Source organism: Thalassophryne amazonica, chromosome 11 (assembly GCF_902500255.1).
Source record: "Thalassophryne amazonica chromosome 11, fThaAma1.1, whole genome shotgun sequence".
NCBI classification, from domain to species: domain Eukaryota; kingdom Metazoa; phylum Chordata; class Actinopteri; order Batrachoidiformes; family Batrachoididae; genus Thalassophryne; species Thalassophryne amazonica.
The window spans coordinates 27,319,681-27,337,886 of record NC_047113.1 but is presented as its reverse complement, the minus strand read 5'-3'; the positions used below and the strand labels follow the sequence as shown (position 1 = coordinate 27,337,886).

Sequence of the window (18,206 nt, the reverse complement as noted above, 5' to 3'; positions counted from 1 at the left end):
AAAGTTGACTAGCACTGTGAGGGAGTGTCTGCTTCAGCATTTTGGTCATGTGGTGCGTTTCTCTGTGCATGGACCAGCACATAGGTACCCGAATGTTGTCGATTCTAGTAGTTGGAAAAGGTCATGGGGACAGCCACATTTCACCTGGCCACAGTAGATAGATGGTTGCTTTCGAGAAGTGTGGATGGACCAGTTGTCTGCCTGGGTGGCTGCCATCCAGGACCCATGAACTTAAAATGTTTACCTAAAATTAAGACAGCATAGGGAAGAAGAATGAGCTGATCTTGATGAAAGTACAATTTTTTTGGTATGTGTGTTTCTGTATTTAGCGGAGGAGGATGAGGATAAAGAGGATGATTTCCGTGCTCCTCTTTATAAGACTGTGGAGATCAAAGGCATCCAGGTGCGCATGAAATGGTGCTCAACCTGCCGCTTCTACCGGCCACCGCGCTGTTCACACTGCTCAGTCTGCGACAACTGTGTGGAGGTAAATGTAGCTTATGCTACCCTTAATTGGTGCTTTAACTTCATATGAAAAAAAAAAAGAATTTGTGACTTGGCTCCTGCTTGCTATCTAGTTTTGTGACAAAGAACTACGCAAAGATTAAGAAGTTGTGTTCATTTTTAATAAAATTAAAGGGGACTGTGATCGGAGCCTATGGGTTAGCCATCTGAACGTTGATATATTGTATATTAAGGAGTTACTGAAGTATGAGTTAAAATTATTTACCCACATCTTAACTGTGTAACTGCATGATGTGCTTTTCAGATAGCACGCCCTTCCTTTCACATCCATAGCTTTCACTTTCATTTTTTAAGGCTATAAAAACAGAGAAGATAAATTGGATTAAAAAAATCTCTCTATATATTTTTAAATAAATGAAAAGAATATATACAGAAACATGAAAAATCATAATATTGCTTGTACTGTTATATCTGGATGGGAAAAATTATGTAGCCACCAACTGCTTTCTCTGAGTCTACTAGGTTCTAGCCCAAACTTCAACACAAAATAAATATGGAATTTAAAAAATGTCTACTTGTACTTGTTATGGCCATGCTTTGTTTTGTGAGACTTGAGTGCTCCACCTACTGTGGTTGCATCCTCTGCTATTCTACGGTCACATTAGCTACAAATGACATCAGCACACAGTTTGCTTTGTAGCTTAATGGGCATTCCTATGGCATGCATGCTACATCGCCGTAAGATGTCTTATAAATCACTACAGACTAGGCATGTGGAGATTAATCGATACAAATCGGTATCAAACGTGCGCAATGATTCATTCAGTGTACATCTATTCAATTGACGGGTTGAATCGTGTTGCATCGCTCACTGCCTGCTTGCATCAATTTTTGTCCGAGGCACAATGAATGCACCACAGACTGTTCGGGACACCTGAGCGGCCGTTGTTTTTGAGGGTGTTTATCAAAAGGAGTATGTATAAGTTGGCATCAGTTGGATTTCAATACCCAGGCCTACATACTTCTGTAAAATCATATCTATGGGAAAGTGTTTGTTGTCCCACAGTTGTATGCTACTACATCCCTCTATGTAGGTCTGACATTGCTTTATTAAAATCTGCCTAGGGTAGCACAGTTAAAAATGTTATGGGTCTAAGTAAACGGGCCATCATTCACATTTGCTAAACACATTACAAATTCCTACAGTGGTTGATGTTATAGCACCTTGTCTATTAGATATCCTCTGTAACAAATCCAGTCTAGATTCCTTTCACATATTTTAAACGGTGAGATCATTAAGAACACACTACTAGATAAATTTATGTCGCAGGGTTATAAGCCATTGGATTGTTTTTATAAATTTAGGAAATTATCTATTGAATTTCAGCATAATGGCATCACTGATTCTTGAAGATATTTTTTATTTCATGATAATTTTGTAAAACCTTGGTCTGCTGAGTTTACTCAGCAATTTACTCAGTTCTTTTAATTGTTGTAGTTTTTTATTGTTGCATTTTATTCTTGTTTGCGTAGATGTTATTTTCCCCAGTTTGGGTGGTTTTAATAAAGAAATAAAAAATTAACTTACCGAGAAAATGATTATTTCTCTACGTTGATTGCAGACTGCAGCGGGTCTGCTTGAAGCAGCGCTTCGACCCGCTGTTCACTGGTTCTCTGCTTTGCTGGTTTTCAGATGCGACAAGTCCACTGGTGTGAGCACCAGCTGGTGTGTAAACTGAAGTTGCCCATCGGGTAAAGGAAATAATAATAATAATAATATCCTCTGTTTTGTGGGACTAAGTGTGCAGTTCCAAAGATTTCGACCGGAATTAAGAACTTCAGAGCGAATCACCCTTTTAAATCAAATGACACCTCTTTCCAAATGTTATAATACAAATAATAGAACTACAACCGACCAAACCGGGGTTTTTCCCCCCAAAACGAGATGTCCTCCTTTTCTTTTTTTTCTTTTTTTTTGAATTACATCCTGATGTGCAGCGCAGCCAGCTGTAAGATATCTGCTCAGAGTCTATGGGGTTAATTTGTGTCAATATCTGAAAGGAAATTCTTTTGACAAAAACTACAGATTTTATTTCCATTTATGTCCAGAAATCTAGGATCCACCATGTACATCAAGGATCCAGTAACCATGTACAGACTATTGGTTTTTATTTATGTCCAGAGATCAAGGATCCAGTGACCAATTTCATATTTATTTACTTTAATAAAATGTTGTTGATGTAGAAAACCTGTAAAGCCTACTCTTAGTACACAGAAAATTCACAAGAGGTATTGATAAGGGAGTCGATAAAGAATTGGATCGATAAGCGTAATCGATAATGGCATCTATCGATAAAATATCAATAATAATAATACGTCCCTTCGGCTTCTCCCTTGTTTTGCACTCAGGGTCGCCACAGCAAATCCAAGGTGGATCTGCCATGTTGAATTGGCACAGGTTTTACGCCAGATGCCCTTCCTGACGCAACTCCACATTACATGGAGAAGTGTGGCAGGGGTGGGATTTGAACCCGGAACCTTCTGCACTGAAACCAAGCGCTTTAACCACTTGGCCACCACTATCGATACCCATCCCTAATTGTATCACATCAAATCACATTGTATCACATTGTGAGGAATTGAATTGCCATCAAATAAATATCAAATTGCATCAAATTGGGAATGGGGTGAATCGCGTCGTGTGGTCGTTTATCGCCATATGTATCATATTGTTGGTAGTGTATCAAGGTGCGTATCGAATCGTTGTCAGTGATGAGATTCACATGCCTACTACAGATGTGTTATCTCGTTAAAAATAGCATTTTTACATTTAGAGGTGTTCATTTCTCGCTACCTTTTACACAGTATATGAGAAACAGATGACAGATTTATACAGAAACGCAGTTGTTTTGAAGTGTCTTCTGCTATCTTGGACAAATTTGTTCAACAACCAGCCGATGTAACGCTGCCTATTTACTGAGTTTGGCAGGCGCTATGTCACGTCGCTTAGTACAGGGTGAATAAAAAAATCCCAGAACCCATAAAAACTAATAAATCTTACAAAGATCCAGATGATTGGAACAATGGTCTTCCCCAACATGTCTTGGTCAACCAAGGAAAAGACATTTTTCCTGGAGGCCTATTTCGCCAACAAATCATACTATTTGGAGCATAATTTTGAAAGAACATGACTAAAACTTTGGGGAATGATTGTACACAGACTGCAGTTTCAGTCGACCTTTGTAGAATTTATTACAGTTTCTCTGAGTTTTTTTTTTTTTGTTTTTTTTTTTTTTTTGGGTCACCCTGTATTTGCATAAAATAAACTTCAGGTCTATTTTGGCTTGCCTAGCTGGTGGCATAGTGACTGTTGTCTCTTGCCACTGCAAAATGCCCGCTCTGAAAATAAATGGCAAGTTGTTGCTTTGCCTCTGTTGCTTGCCATCGCTTGTAGCTAATGTGACCTTAGCTTTAAGCTGTGTTATGAGAACGGGCAAGAAAAATTGTGTGGACTTGATTATATTCGTTAATGCATTAACATTAACAACAATATCCCACAATTGTTCACTGCTGTTTGGATCTTGTCCTTTTAACCTTTTTAGGATTTTGACCACCATTGTCCTTGGGTGAACAACTGCATTGGACGGAGAAATTATCGCTATTTCTTCCTCTTCCTGCTGTCGCTCACCACCCACATTGTGAATGTGTTTGGCTTTGGCTTGGTTTATGTACTGCACCACCGCCAACAGCTGGACACCCCACATTCTGCTGTTACGTATCCTTCACTTAGGAGTTTGGCACACTGCAGTCAGAAAAAATGCAGGACACAGAATGTAGAACCTGAAGATCAGCTTGCCTGTTATTCTTTTGAGATTTTTTTTTTTTTTTTTTTTTTTTTACAAATATTGTGTTTATCCTGCTGTTTTAGTTTAGTTTTTGTTGTTGTATGCTTCTTGACCATGTCATCTCAGTATGGCTGTGATGTGTGTAGCTGGTCTGTTCTTTGTCCCAGTAGCTGGTCTAACTGGGTTCCACATTGTACTGGTGGCCCGCGGAAGGACCACAAATGAACAGGTACATATTTTTTTGGCAGGGTTGTGTTTTGCATGGTCTAAAACTTGTTTTTATCACTATGCTGGCAAAAACCTTTCTAAAATCAGTTTTAGCCAGAATTGTCCATCTAAATCTGGCAAAAATTGGTAACACTTGTTTTAGAATGATGTGTGTGTGTGTGTGTATGTATGTATGTGTGTGTATATATATATATATATATATATATATATATATATATATATATATATGATATGATATTCTCAATTTCCCAGAGGGAGTCTTCCCAAGGGTTTTAATGAAGTTCTATCTAATCTAATACATATATGAAGTAATGCAATCACAATTACAAACATTCCAATCTGATTTTCTGCAACTATGGTTTCTGAGAACGCACAAACTGAAAATTGTAATCCTCAATGATGATAACAGCTGGTGTCTGTTATGCATAACCAAGTGGTTTTTGTTGTCAACTCTAGCCCATGCGTATACCTACATCAAGGGATCACATCTCTTTTAAAGTAGGTGTCAGTCAGAGCCAGTTTTAGTTTTCACACCTTTTAAAGTAGCCTCCCTGAATACAGTGAAAGAGATCGCTTTTGACACCTCTTGTGGAGTAGGTGTGACAAACTAAAGGTGCATTGACTCGAGCATTTCTTTGATTCTTGCACAAGCATGACCTGTGTTGTGCTGGAGAGTAAACTCGTCTTTAACAGGTGCAGACTGAACGTGAGAGGGGCACCGGTGTGTGCTATTGCACACAGAGAATTTTTAAATGTTCAAAAAAATCTTTCGCGCACAAATGTAGTGCTACGTGGCATGATCTAAGCACTAACATGATGTGCAGCTCGTCAAGTGGAGTAAAGAAGTGAACAGAGTGAGTGGTGACGTCAGCGGATCGCATCAGAGCACAGCTCGTCTGAACAAATATAACAAGAAGTTAAATCTCTCATAAACATACGTTAACAGCTGCACACAAGAAGGAAAGAACACAACTGTTTTACCAAGCCATAACAATGTAAACATGACAAATATCTTTTTAGACAGCTGAAAATGCTTTATCCAGCTTGTTAGGCCCGCGCGCGCACCAACGGCACCAGCTGAAGCCTCCTGTGATTCAGGGAGTGATTAGAGTCGTTTTCACTGGCCAATTTGCAGAGAAAATGATTAATCCGCCACAAAATAATTATTTTATATACACAGCGTCCAGCGCAGAGTGCGTGGCAGGGGGCAGTTGAACAAAGAACAGCGTCCAGCTGGGATCACAGCAGGTGGGATCGTCGCAAACGATGGGCGTGCTAGTGCGTGAATTAAAGACATGGTCGTGTCGTTGTACCTTTACACACTACACTTTTGGACATTTTAATACATTTTCAGCAATAATATTTTGTCATATTATGTCTTTGCCACATATCGGAAAAGTATAGAGTTCCCATATATCCCATACATATGGGTCTAACTGTGCTGTTGTACATTACCTTGGTTGTCACAGTTTTGTTAAGATATGTAAGTATTCTTGTGTGATTATGTATTTTTAGAAAAATGTTTTCCTATTTTAGACATTTTGTGTTTTTGCCGGGATGGTTTTAACCATGGTAGTATATCTAAAATGTTCAAGCATTGCCTTTCAGTTTGTGTACATCACATCAAAAACTGAATTGTAAGACTGTTCCTCTGTTGCTTTTAAATATTATAGTGAGCTGGAAAAAGTACCTTGTCATTGTTATTGTCAATTTTTCTGTTCTCTTCCTCCTAGGTGACAGGGAAGTTTCGGGGTGGCGTTAACCCTTTCACCAACGGCTGCTGGAGGAATATTACACGTGTGCTGTGTAGCTCACAGGCACCTAGGTGAGCCTTCCTCTCACTACACTCCTCTGTTAATGCCCCCATCTAGATTCTGCTTCATAATATAGTTTTTCATCACCCTCATTTCCATTACGCTCCAGTCATTTTATTGTTCTCAGTTTTGTGTGTTCAGTCTAATGAACATAACAAGCCTTATGTGTGTCACTTGTGGTTTTGAAAAAAAATATTTTAAATATTATTGGTCATACTTATCAGAACCAGTTAGAAAATGCATGTGTGTATCTGGTTCAGATACATGGGCCGGTGGCGGAGACCGCAGGCAATGGAAGTACAGCCACCGTTTCTTAGGCCGCCTCTCACCGAGTCACAACTCGAAGCCAAAGTCCTGGACAACGGCATCCAGAATGACCGACACAGCATCAGAGTATGTCATGGTGTATCTGGGCACGCACAGTCACTGATTCATGGAATGTCATATGAGCATGTTGTTCAGTTACCGTGAATGTTAATATATGTAACTATATTTATGTGAATATTTTATAGAGGATATTGTTATCTACACTTCTCATTAGTGATGGATTTTGTGGTGGAAGGGGTTAACATGTTCTGAGGAAAACAAGAATAATGAAAGGGTTTTTTTGTTTTTTTTTTAAATGCTGACATGATTAGTGCAATTTTCAAAAATGTGAGAGCCATATTTTCATGTCAAAATTTATTGCCAAGTAAGTTCTGGCATACAAGGAATTTGATCTGGTGTCATTTGTCCATAAACAACAATAAAAGAAAAGGAAAAAAAATACTTCTGGAAGAAGTAAAGGAGTCAAACAGAAAGAAACAAATGGGCAAAACTATGTTTACTGTCAAATATAGTGGAATGGGGCTGTGCAGGCACATAGATGTATAGTACCTTTCAGTCTGCGCTTTTTGGGGGGGAGGGGGGCATGGTAAGTGGGGGTGTCTGGCATAAGTCTAGCTGCGGACGGAAAGAAGCTGTTTTTGTGTCTTGAGGTTTTAGTCCTGATCCATTATTGTTGATAATATTGGTTTAAGAAGCATGTCAGAGTTTGCACAATATGTTTAGCCAAATATGATTTCTACAAGAAAAGAGCACAAGTGTATCACTTGGAATTTTGAAAAAACAGACTGGATTGTTTTTTGCTCTGAAAAAGATCAACAGAAATCACAGCCACATTAGAGGCAATGCAGCACTGTGAAACTGTATGCATTCCTTCTCTGTGTGTCTCACATCAGTCAAAGAGCAGTTTAGATCAGATGGAGAGCCAGTCAGCAGATGCAGAGCCTCCACCTCCCCCTAAACTGGAACTTCGCTACCCTGGCTTTCCTCGTGCTGACACGGAGGGTGAGAAATGCGCACTATTGAACACAAGATGTAGATTTCACCTGGTTTGATTGTTGAGCACTGTCAAGCAGACCAGGTGTTTTAAGGATTTTACATCTGTACGTAGCTGACTGTTTATTTTCTCTCCACACACATGCATCATTCAAATGTGAGTTTTGGTTTCTTACCCATTAGAGAGCGGCTTGTTGACTGAAGCTCCTCCCACTCCATCAATGTACAAGTATCGACCGACCTACAGCAGTCCAGGAAGGAATCACACTGGCGTCGCACATCCTAACAAGGTGCATGTGAATTCACAGAGGTCACAGTATAACTGGCTATTAAACAAACATTTTAGCCTTGATCCCACAATGAACTTGTTTCATTTGCCACAAACGTTACCCAGCAATAGCTGAGATTTTATATTTCCACTTGTAGAGTTTCTGTTTTACTCGAATCCAAAATGAGATATACCAGAATAGTCCAGTCAAGTTACTGCATTATATTTTAATGACTAAATGAGCAAGAAAGAAAACTTGTCCCATCCTGGTTTTGTTTTTAATCTCCCGCTGGCCAAAGGCACGAAGGCGGATAATGTGGCAATTCCTGTCCATCCCTCCTTCCCAAAAAGGGTATAAGCTTTCTGAAATCAACTCTTCTCACATTTGTAGGAGGAATTTCATGAAACCCAGTACAAGTCCTCGTTATAGGCTGGTAATATGCATATTATCACATCGTTCAAGTTGGGCCTGATTTACCAGAGTGATGGCCCTTGATTAACAAATCTGGACTCTTGTCAGTTTCATCAGTGGGTGCCTACATTCTGAAATAAACTCCTCTCACATTTTTAGTAAGAATTTTAGGAAACTTGATACAATTCCTTGTTATAGGTTGGTAATATGCATATTGTAATATTGTACAAGATTGACAGAGTTTGGCAGAGTTATGACCCTTAATTTACAAATCTAGACACTACCAGTTTCTTGTGTTGGTATCTGCATTCTGAAATCAACTATCACATATCTTGAAATGTTATCAGAATGTAGCACTTGTACCAGAGCAGCATTTTCCAGTGAGTGATATTGTGCTCTCAGAGCACTCTTGTTTCTTCTTTTTCTTTTCTTTTTCTTTTTTTTTACCTGCCAGGATATAAGAAATGTCTGCTTAAATAAGGGAGAAGGGGGATTATTCAGACAGCAGGGTCCAGTTTTCAGGATTGCATCAAGATCCCAAAAAAATAAATAAATACTGAGAGGCTGAATTGTTGTGCTGGACTGAAAAGTTACCCTAAAACTTCACAGTACAGTCTCACTTTCTGTGGCGTTGCTCTATTAAATTCTGAAACACTAAGGAGATGATGCAGATTTTTTTCACTTAAACCATAAATACATGAATTGACACAACACAAAGACACAACATTTGCATCTGAAAAAATTTGAATACCGTGAAAAAGCTCAGTACTTTTTGTTCAGTATTTCAGAAAGTAAAAATTTTATATATTCTAGACTCATTACATATAAACTAAAATGTTTCAAGTGTTGTTTTATTTTCAATTTTGATAATGTGTGTAATTAGGCCTAGTAAGTAAGTCCCTTCGGCTTGTCCCTTGTTGTTAACTCAAGGTCGCTGTAGCAAATCCAAGGTTGATTTGCATGCTGAATTGACACGTTTTACGCCGGATGCCCTTCCTAACACAACTCGACATTACATGGAGAATAGGCAAAAGTGGTGTTTGGGAAACAGGCTCGCTAACCGCTTGGACACCATCCCTGCACATTGATAATTATGTGTACAGCTGTAAAAAGTAGAAAATATGTGTCTTGGAATATTAGAATATTTCATAAGGTCATTTAAAAAAGGATTTATAATACAGAAATGTTGAACTTCTGCAAAGTACGTTCAGTTATGCACTCAGTACTTTGTTGTGGCTCCTTTTGCATGAATTATTGCATCAGTGCGGTGTGGCATTGCTGGGGTCTTTGTGGATGCCCCGGTGGCTTTGATAGGACCCTTGAGCTCATCTGCATTGTTGGGTCTGGTGTTTCTCTTCTTCCTCTTGACAATACCCCATAGATTCATGGTACTTTACACAAATTTGAAATTAAATATTCCAATACTTTGAGATATCTGTTTTTCAACCTATGGACTGTAATTATCAAACTTAAAATAAATAATGCAATGCTAAATTATCCTCGGCCTTATGCGCATTGTGTTCTTTATAATTGGCAGTTGTTTAGTTATTGAGATGCTATTGTTTTACTTACAGTTTGTACATGTTCAATAAAGCCCCTCAATCAATCAATAGTAAGTCCCTTCGGCTGCTCCCTTGTTTGCACTCGGGGTCGCCACAGCAAATCCAAGGTGGATCTGCATGTTGATTTGGCACAGGTTTTACGCCGGATGCCCTTCCTGACGCAACTCCACATTACATGGAGAAATGTGGCAGGGGTGGGATTTGAACCCAGAACCTTCCGAACTAAAACCAAACGCATTAACCACTTGGCCACCACCCCTGCCCTCAATCAATCAATCATGAACAATATTTACGTTTTAAGAGTGGAAGTTGTGCAAATCAAGGAATATTTGTAGATTGTGCAAATCAAGGAATATTTGTAGATCACCCTCTGTGCATTTGTAGGTATTAATGAGACAAATTTAACCATAGGAAGTTAGCTTTGAGTTAGTGAAAGTTAGCGTGCACGCTAACGCCTGCAAATTGTCTTGTAAATGACTCCAGAGGTATTATGAGGTTACAAAAACTGCATTTTCAGTTTTTATTTCTCGCTAGCTTTTACATAATATACGTGAAACATGTATATAAACATGCAAACGAAGCGATCTTGGAGAGACCAACCACTGACGTTAAGGTACAGCTCTACTGTGATTGGCTGTCATTCAATTCAATTCAATTTTATTTATATAGCACCAAATCACAACAAACAGTTGCCCCAAGGCGCTTTATATTGTAAGGCAAGGCCATACAATAATTACGTAAAAACCCCAAAGGTCAAAACGACCCCCTGTGAGCAAGCACTTGGCGACAGTGGGAAGGAAAAAACTCCCTTTTAACAGGAAGAAACCTCCAGCAGAACCAGGCTCAGGGAGGGGCATTCTTCTGCTGGGACTGGTTGGGGCTGAGGGAGAGAACCAGGAAAAAGACATGCTGTGGAGGGGAGCAGAGATCAATCACTAATGATTAAATGCAGAGCGGTGCATACAGAGCAAAAAGAGAAAGAAACAGTCTAAGTCTATAGCAGCATAACTAAGGGATGGTTCAGGGTCACCTGATCCAGCCCTAACTATAAGCTTTAGCAAAAAGGAAAGTTTTAAGCCTAATCTTAAAAGTAGAGAGGGTGTCTGTCTCCCTGATCCGAACTGGGAGCTGGTTCCACAGGAGAGGAGCCTGAAAGCTGAAGGCTCTGCCTCCCATTCTACTCTTACAAACCCTAGGAACTACAAGTAAGCCTGCAGTCTGAGAGCGAAGCGCTCTATTGGGGTGATATGGTACTATGAGGTCCCTAAGATAAGATGGGACCTGATTATTCAAAACCTTATAAGTAAGAAGAAGAATTTTAAATTCTATTCTAGAATTAACAGGAAGCCAATGAAGAGAGGCCAATATGGGTGAGATATGCTCTCTCCTTCTAGTCCCCGTCAGTACTCTAGCTGCAGCATTTTGAATTAACTGAAGGCTTTTCAGGGAACTTTTAGGACAACCTGATAATAATGAATTACAATAGGGCTTGAGACCAGAAGATCATGGGTTCAAATCCCCGCCTGACTGGAAAATCACTAAGGGCCCTTGGGCAAGGCCTTTAATCCCCTATTGCTCCCGGTGTGTAGTGAGCGCCTTGTATGGCAGCACCCTGACATCGGGGTGAATGTGAGTTTTTTGGGGGGGACTTTATTAAAAACGAAGAAATCACATGTACATAGGTATTCATACCCTTTGCTCAGTACTTTGTTGTTGCACCTTTGGCAGCAATTACAGCCTCAAATCTCCTTGAATATGATGCCACAAGCTTGGTGCACCTATCTTTGGGCAGTTTTGCCCATTCCTCTTTGCAGCACCTCTCAAGCTCCATCAGGTTATATGGGGAGTGTCGGTGCACAGCCATTTTCAGATCACTTCAGAGATGTTCAATTAGATTCAGGTCTGGGCTCTGGCTGGGCTTTATATGTAGACAGATGTGCGCCTTTCAAAATCATGACCAATCAACTGAATTCACCACAAGTGGAGTCCAATCCAGCTGTAGAGTCATGACAAGCATGATCAGTGGAAACATGATGCACCTGAGCTCAATTTTGAGCTTCATGGCAAAGGCTGTGAATACTTACGTACATGTGATTTCTTAGTCGCTGTTGTTGTTTTTATATATATATATATATATATATATATATATATATATATATATATAAATTTGCAGGGGAAAAAAACAATTGACAGATGAATTGGACACTCTCTAAAAGCTTTGTGAATCTTTCTGAACCTTTGTGAATCTGTCAGCTGACAGAAGAGATTTGCCTGATTTCTGTTTACATTTTTTGCGGATACATACACTCAACAAAAATATAAACGCATCACTTTTGGTTTTGCTCCCATTTTGTATGAGATGAACTCAACAATCTAAAACTTATTCCACTTACACAATATCACCATTTCCCTCAAATATTGTTCACAAACCAGTCTAAATCTGTGATAGTGAGCACTTCTCCTTTGCTGAGATAATCCATCCCACCTCACAGATGTGCCATACCAAGATGCTGATTAGACACCATGATTAGTGCACAGGTGTGCCTTAGACTGTCCACAATAAAAGGCCACTCTGAAAGGTGCAGTTTTGTTTTATTGGGGGGGGGATACCAGTCAGTATCTGGTGTGACCACCATTTGCCTCATGCAGTGCAACACATCTCCTTCGCATAGAGTTGAAGAGAACACCTCTCCAACGTGCCAAACGCCAGCGAATGTGAGCATTTGCCCACTCAAGTCGGTTACGACGATGAACTGGAGTCAGGTCGAGACCCCGATGAGGACGATGAGCATGCAGATGAGCTTCCCTGAGACGGTTTCTGACAGTTTGTGCAGAAATTCTTTGGTTATGCAAACCGATTGTTTCAGCAGCTGTCCGAGTGGCTGGTCTCAGACAATCTTGGAGGTGAACATGCTGGATGTGGAGGTCCTGGGCTGGTGTGGTTACACGTGGTCTGCGGTTGTGAGGCTGGTTGGATGTACTGCCAAATTGTCTGAAACGCCTTTGGAGATGGCTTATGGTAGAGACATGAACATTCAATACACGAGCAACAGCTCTGGTTGACATTCCTGCTGTCAGCATGCCAATTGCACGCTCCCTCAAATCTTGCGACATCTGTGGCATTGTGCTGTGTGATAAAACTGCACCTTTCAGAGTGGCCTTTTATTGTGGGCAGTCTAAGGCACACCTGTGCACTAATCATGGTGTCTAATCAGCATCTTGATATGGCACACCTGTGAGGTGGGATGGATTATCTCAGCAAAGGAGAAGTGCTCACTATCACAGATTTAGACTGGTTTGTGAACAATATTTGAGGGAAATGGTGATATTGTGTATGTGGAAAAAGTTTTAGATCTTTGAGTTCAAAATCAAAAGTGTTGCGTTTATATTTTTGTTGAGTATATTTTCCCAAAATTGAATCTGTGACTGAGGATGGGTTTTAACGTCATCGACATTTTTCAGTTTAGCGTAGATTTAGTCCTATTCAGATGGGATGAAATTTATATGAGGAGGTGGAGAAATGTAACTTCACCACAGGACATCCGTAGTATTTCTGTCTGATTTTTTTTCTCACAGGAAGACAGCTTAGCATAAATGACGGAGATGGGAGTGACCGCTCAATAACTGCCTGATGCACCGCCGTCACCCTTAATTAAAAGAAAGGAAGTAAATTACTATATTGGAGTTATTTCTATTTTCACTTTCTATCATCCAGCTTCTGTCTTATCTGTTGACTTAAATTTTATTTTTCTCTGTGGTGGCTGTATGGAGAGGTCTGTGTTCATTGCCAAATGGGCACAGACCATGTTGGGCCCACCTGCCACAAAGCTGGTGGGCCCAGCACTTACCATACAAATCATGCGTGTCCTATCCCTCTGACTTTGTGGCTTAATTTTTAATGTGCATGCAGAGGCTCGCAGCCTATTAACAGTGCACTCTGCCCCATAAGCAGAGCAGTTGGTCCAAAGACACACATTGAAGGAATGTAGAGGTGAGGCCCTGACCATATGACTTTGTAGCTGTGATATGTGAATAGATTAATATAGAAATCCTATATAAAGAAAAACTCAAGCATGAATCTAAAATTTCTGCTGCTGGCACTATGATAGTATTCAGAATGCCTCTTAAAACACTTCCACACTTGAGATGAACAGCAGAAAACTCCTTTTCCCGAAAGTATTACTGATCTTATTTGGTTAGGATTAATGTATTCTGAGGCCATTTCTACAGATCGTTTTACAGAAGGTTAAAGGCTCAGGAATCTTTACCATCACGGGAAAGTGCAGTCAGTAAAAATTACTGAAAATGTGCATTTGAACTGGATAAAAATGACTAAAAAACAATAATTGTCTTACCCTATCTCTCCATGTTAAACTATTCCTCTCTGAATAGGGATTCAGACTCATGTTTTACGTGATTGGACCATTCAAAATGATCACAGCAGTAAACTGGGGCATGTAAATATATTAGTTTCTTTTTAATATTGACACACCCTCTGGAGATGTTGATTTTTACATGGGGTTTTTTCCCCACTAACACATGCAATAAAAAAAAAAAACAAAACTTGGGGATAACTTGAAATTGGTTAGTTTTATGTTCCCTTGAATGTTTTGCAGAGTATCACTTATGCCTTCCAACTCTTAATTTCTTTGTGGTTAATATCGTGCCCCTCTTTTGTTCTTACTTGAAATTGATCATTCAGTGGCCATCGGTTGATCAGTAAGTCTCAGCTGGTGTTATATGTTTGTGCATCTCTTTGGCTGTCTTTGGTGTGCTTGAGTGAAACTTTCCTTTCCCCTGAGACTACATTGACTGCAATGTTTCATGTCTGTTTTTGCACAAATTTCCTTTTGTTTCCTTCCTTCTTTTTGTTCTTTTTAATAGACAGTCTTCGACATCCAGTGTCAGTGCTTGTTGAAGCCAGTCAGTGTTTCCAATCCAATAGTGCAATGATGATGTAGAGCACTGATCAAGCATCCACTTTTTCCTCACCAGTTTTGTGTTGGTTCCATTCTGTTGAAAGTTTATCTCTGGTTTGTATTTCTGAGGTAACAAGGTGCTTTTCCGTTTTCTTCTCTTCGCTCTTGTCTGTTTTTGTCGCACCTCTCCCATTCACCTCTCTGTCTACGCCTCCTCTGCTTTTTGTCTGTTCCTGCTCTCCTCAGATGATCCGCGGAGAGAGCCTTGACTCTCCATCACCCTCCATTCTCCAGTCCAGCCGACAGCATAGCTACCGCTCCGAGCCCAGCAGCCTGGATGGGGCTACCATGGTGGGGGGAGGTGTAGGGGTGCGCAGAGGGGGAGGGGAGAGGGGTGAGGGCCCTGGAGGCCCTGGTGGGACTGCTGGTTTACTCTCGGGGGGCATGTCGGGATATTCCCTATCTGGGCGCTCCTATACCTCCTACCCCTCCTCCCTGGTTCTGTCCACTGGTGGGTCCCACTCCTCCAGCATGCGCTCTGCGCACACAGCACATAACCCGCTGGCCACGCTTCAATCAGAAGGCACAACAGACACCAGTTACAAAAGCCTAGCCAATCAGACCCCTCAAAACGGCAGCCTGTCTTACGACAGTCTGTTGACGCCATCTGAGAGCCCAGACTTTGAGTCAGCCACTCATGAGCTGTCGCCACAGAAGCCTCGCGTTCCGTTTCCCTCAGGGACGGCATTGCCTCTGAGAGGTCAGCCTGAGGCGCTCTCGCCCACTGCCCCCCTGCAGGGCTACACGTCACCCTTCCTCTCAGCTCAAATCGCTCAGCAGAGGGAGGGGAAGCTGCTTCAGGGCTCTACCACTTTCTCCTCCCCCCATAGGGCATACCTGCGTGCGGTCAGTCCACCTTCCTCCCCCCCTGGGCTTCCTGAGACTCATCACTTGTTCCAGCAAAAGCAGGACTCTTCTTCCCGAGCCCCTCGTGCCCTTTCCTCATCATCCTGTTCCCCCAGGGCTCATTTACCAGAGCCCCCTGTCTCCCCGCCACCTCGTGGCCTCTCGCTCGGGAAATTCCAAACTTTGACCGGGGAGGCAGGGTCCCAGCACAAGCTTCGAGCCACAGGGGTTGGTACTGTGCTGGGAGGGGGAGAAGCTGGAGGAGGGCAACAGGCTCCACAGTGAGTAGTGATCGGTCTCCAGGTCCGTCAGCCTGCTCCTTCTTCTTTTCCTGTTAATCCTCCTCTTCCTGATTTGTGTGAGTCTTCATTTTTCCTTCTAACAGCTTTTTTTTTTGTCAGTCTTTGCTTTGTAGTCTTTAACATTTGGATGCTTTTGTTGAATTTGCTTGATTACTGTTTTACTCTGCTGACTTTGTGGTGTGGTTTAAGTGTTAAAAGCATGCCAGCTGGTGTTTAGCTGTAAAAGCCTGCCTATGCATGCAACTGTTCACCTCTGTCCTGGAAACCTTTAGAGTTTACAAATGCCTTACAAGCTCCATGGTGGAGAAACATTTGGTGATTAGGTTTTTTGTTGTTGTTGATTTTGTTTGTAAACAGTACCACTCACCTCCATGTCCCTTTGTCTTCTGTCCCTATCCTTTTATCTACCTTCCTGGTGGCTGCCCACTCAGATCCAACGCTCGCCCCATCTTCGCCAATAACAGTACATCCAAACCAGGGGGCGGTGTGAAGAAGGTGACAGGTGTTGGAGGGACCACTTATGAGATATCTGTTTGAGTGTGTCAGACAACCTTCATGGACTTTGACTGGGAAAGTTAATGATGAAATCACTGGAGGACTTCCACTTGTCTCCTAAGCTGGTAATCATTCATGTCTCTGTGCTCCTGGACGATGACTTCTCTGATGACTCCTCTGCTGCACCAAACCGTTGGAACAGGACTGTCTGGTACTCACTTTATCATCATGATTCAATTGGTCATTCTTCTGCCAGCCTTTTAAGTCTCAAAGACTAACTGGGGACACTGGTTCACTGTTTCACAGGATCATTTTTTTTTTTTATCTCCATTTACCTACTTTTGGAAGCCATAGGCCGACAACAGCCGGGTACAGAAATGTTTATAGTGTGCGTAATGGTTTGCTGTTTGACTTTGGTATATGAGCACACACGGTATTGACAGTGGTGTCCAGCGGTTAAAGAATGGACGGCATTTTATCCAGTGGGCGTGATGCTTCAAACGTTCCAGGACTGTTGATCAGTGGAGAAATGTCACTCTTCTGCTTGTACCATAGAGACTGTATCAGTTAAGAGAATGGGGAACTGTCACAGACACAGTATCATTTTACTTTTATAAACATTTTTTTAAATATTGTTTTATATAAATGTATAAGATCTTACAGATTTGGTCAAACTGTCAGGTATTGTAGGTGACCTTGGGTAAGGGTGGCAGATGTACTGTGTATATTTTTCATGGAACTTATTCCAAGTCAGTTGCTTGTTTATAATTGATGGCTGCATCAGCCACTCTCAAGCTCTCACTGGGATCAGCGTCCAGGGAGAGTGATGACTCTTCGGGTGTGGGAGGTGGTGGAAGAATTGAGCTAAAGTGTGAAAGCCACAAAGAATTAAAAAAAAAAACATGGTTACAACACAAGCATCTTTGTGGAATGAACGCTTTTAATGCTTAAGCTCGACATTATGCAAAATCTGTTCATAGCTTTAAGCTCATTGGATATCATTTTGATTATTTCGTTTTTCTTTTATATTTTGTCAGTCTAGAAGCTAGCAGCACCTTTAACGGATGGCCAGCCAAAAAAGAAAAAACAAGGGGGGTGGGGGGCAGCAACAGAAGGGCTTATTTATTTCCAGCAGACAACACAACCTTGTAGTTCTGGACATATCAAAGCAGTCTGTACCAGTCACTCCATTAAAATATGGTCAGGCTTAATTTCGAGAACAAGCAGATGGATATTTTTTGAGAAATACTCACAAATGAAAGTTCAGATGCTGTATCATACCACTAAACATATATTTAATTAGAGAGTGGTTTACAAACAGATTGGTTTTTGCCTTGAGACGGTTATATTTTTTGTTAATTCTAATGAATTACTTAAAGAATTTCATAGGCACACTTTTTAAAATATATATACATATATAAATATGTCTTTAAAGGTATAGTTGACATTCACAGCCATGTTGCGAAAGAAACTGTTCAGAGAAAGGGAGGTGTGTATGCGTGTGTTATAAGGATTGGGGATTACCCCAAATCTCCACAGCAATTTCAAGAATAGATTGTTAAAGATGGCTGAATGTAGTGCACGTTAGGGTAAAAAAAATACAATAAAAAGTGCATAGCACACCAATGAATATCATCAGTGCCCAATGCAATTGACTTGTTTCAACTTTA

General features: G+C 40.9%; 1 protein-coding gene across 3 annotated transcripts in view; it reads left to right on the top strand.

Moving 5' to 3' along the window:
- Window positions 1–18,166, top strand: part of zdhhc5b (zinc finger DHHC-type palmitoyltransferase 5b) — a 35,249-nt gene extending 17,083 nt beyond the window's left edge. Inside the window, exons 4-12 of one of the 3 annotated variants that reach the window (XR_004563426.1) lie at window positions 330–487; window positions 4,068–4,240; window positions 4,437–4,539; window positions 6,272–6,363; window positions 6,613–6,745; window positions 7,573–7,681; window positions 7,856–7,968; window positions 15,080–16,097; window positions 16,473–18,166. Coding sequence is in view for 2 of the 3 variants with exons in the window: in XM_034181032.1 (XP_034036923.1) it covers window positions 330–487; window positions 4,068–4,240; window positions 4,437–4,539; window positions 6,272–6,363; window positions 6,613–6,745; window positions 7,573–7,681; window positions 7,856–7,968; window positions 15,080–16,020; window positions 16,473–16,578 (1,928 nt within the window). In the remaining variant the exon portion in view is untranslated. The remainder of the gene's footprint in view (window positions 1–329; window positions 488–4,067; window positions 4,241–4,436; window positions 4,540–6,271; window positions 6,364–6,612; window positions 6,746–7,572; window positions 7,682–7,855; window positions 7,969–15,079; window positions 16,098–16,472) is intronic. The other 2 variants (XM_034181033.1, XM_034181032.1) reach the window with 2 other exon arrangements.
- The last annotated feature ends 40 nt before the right edge of the window (window positions 18,167–18,206 follow it).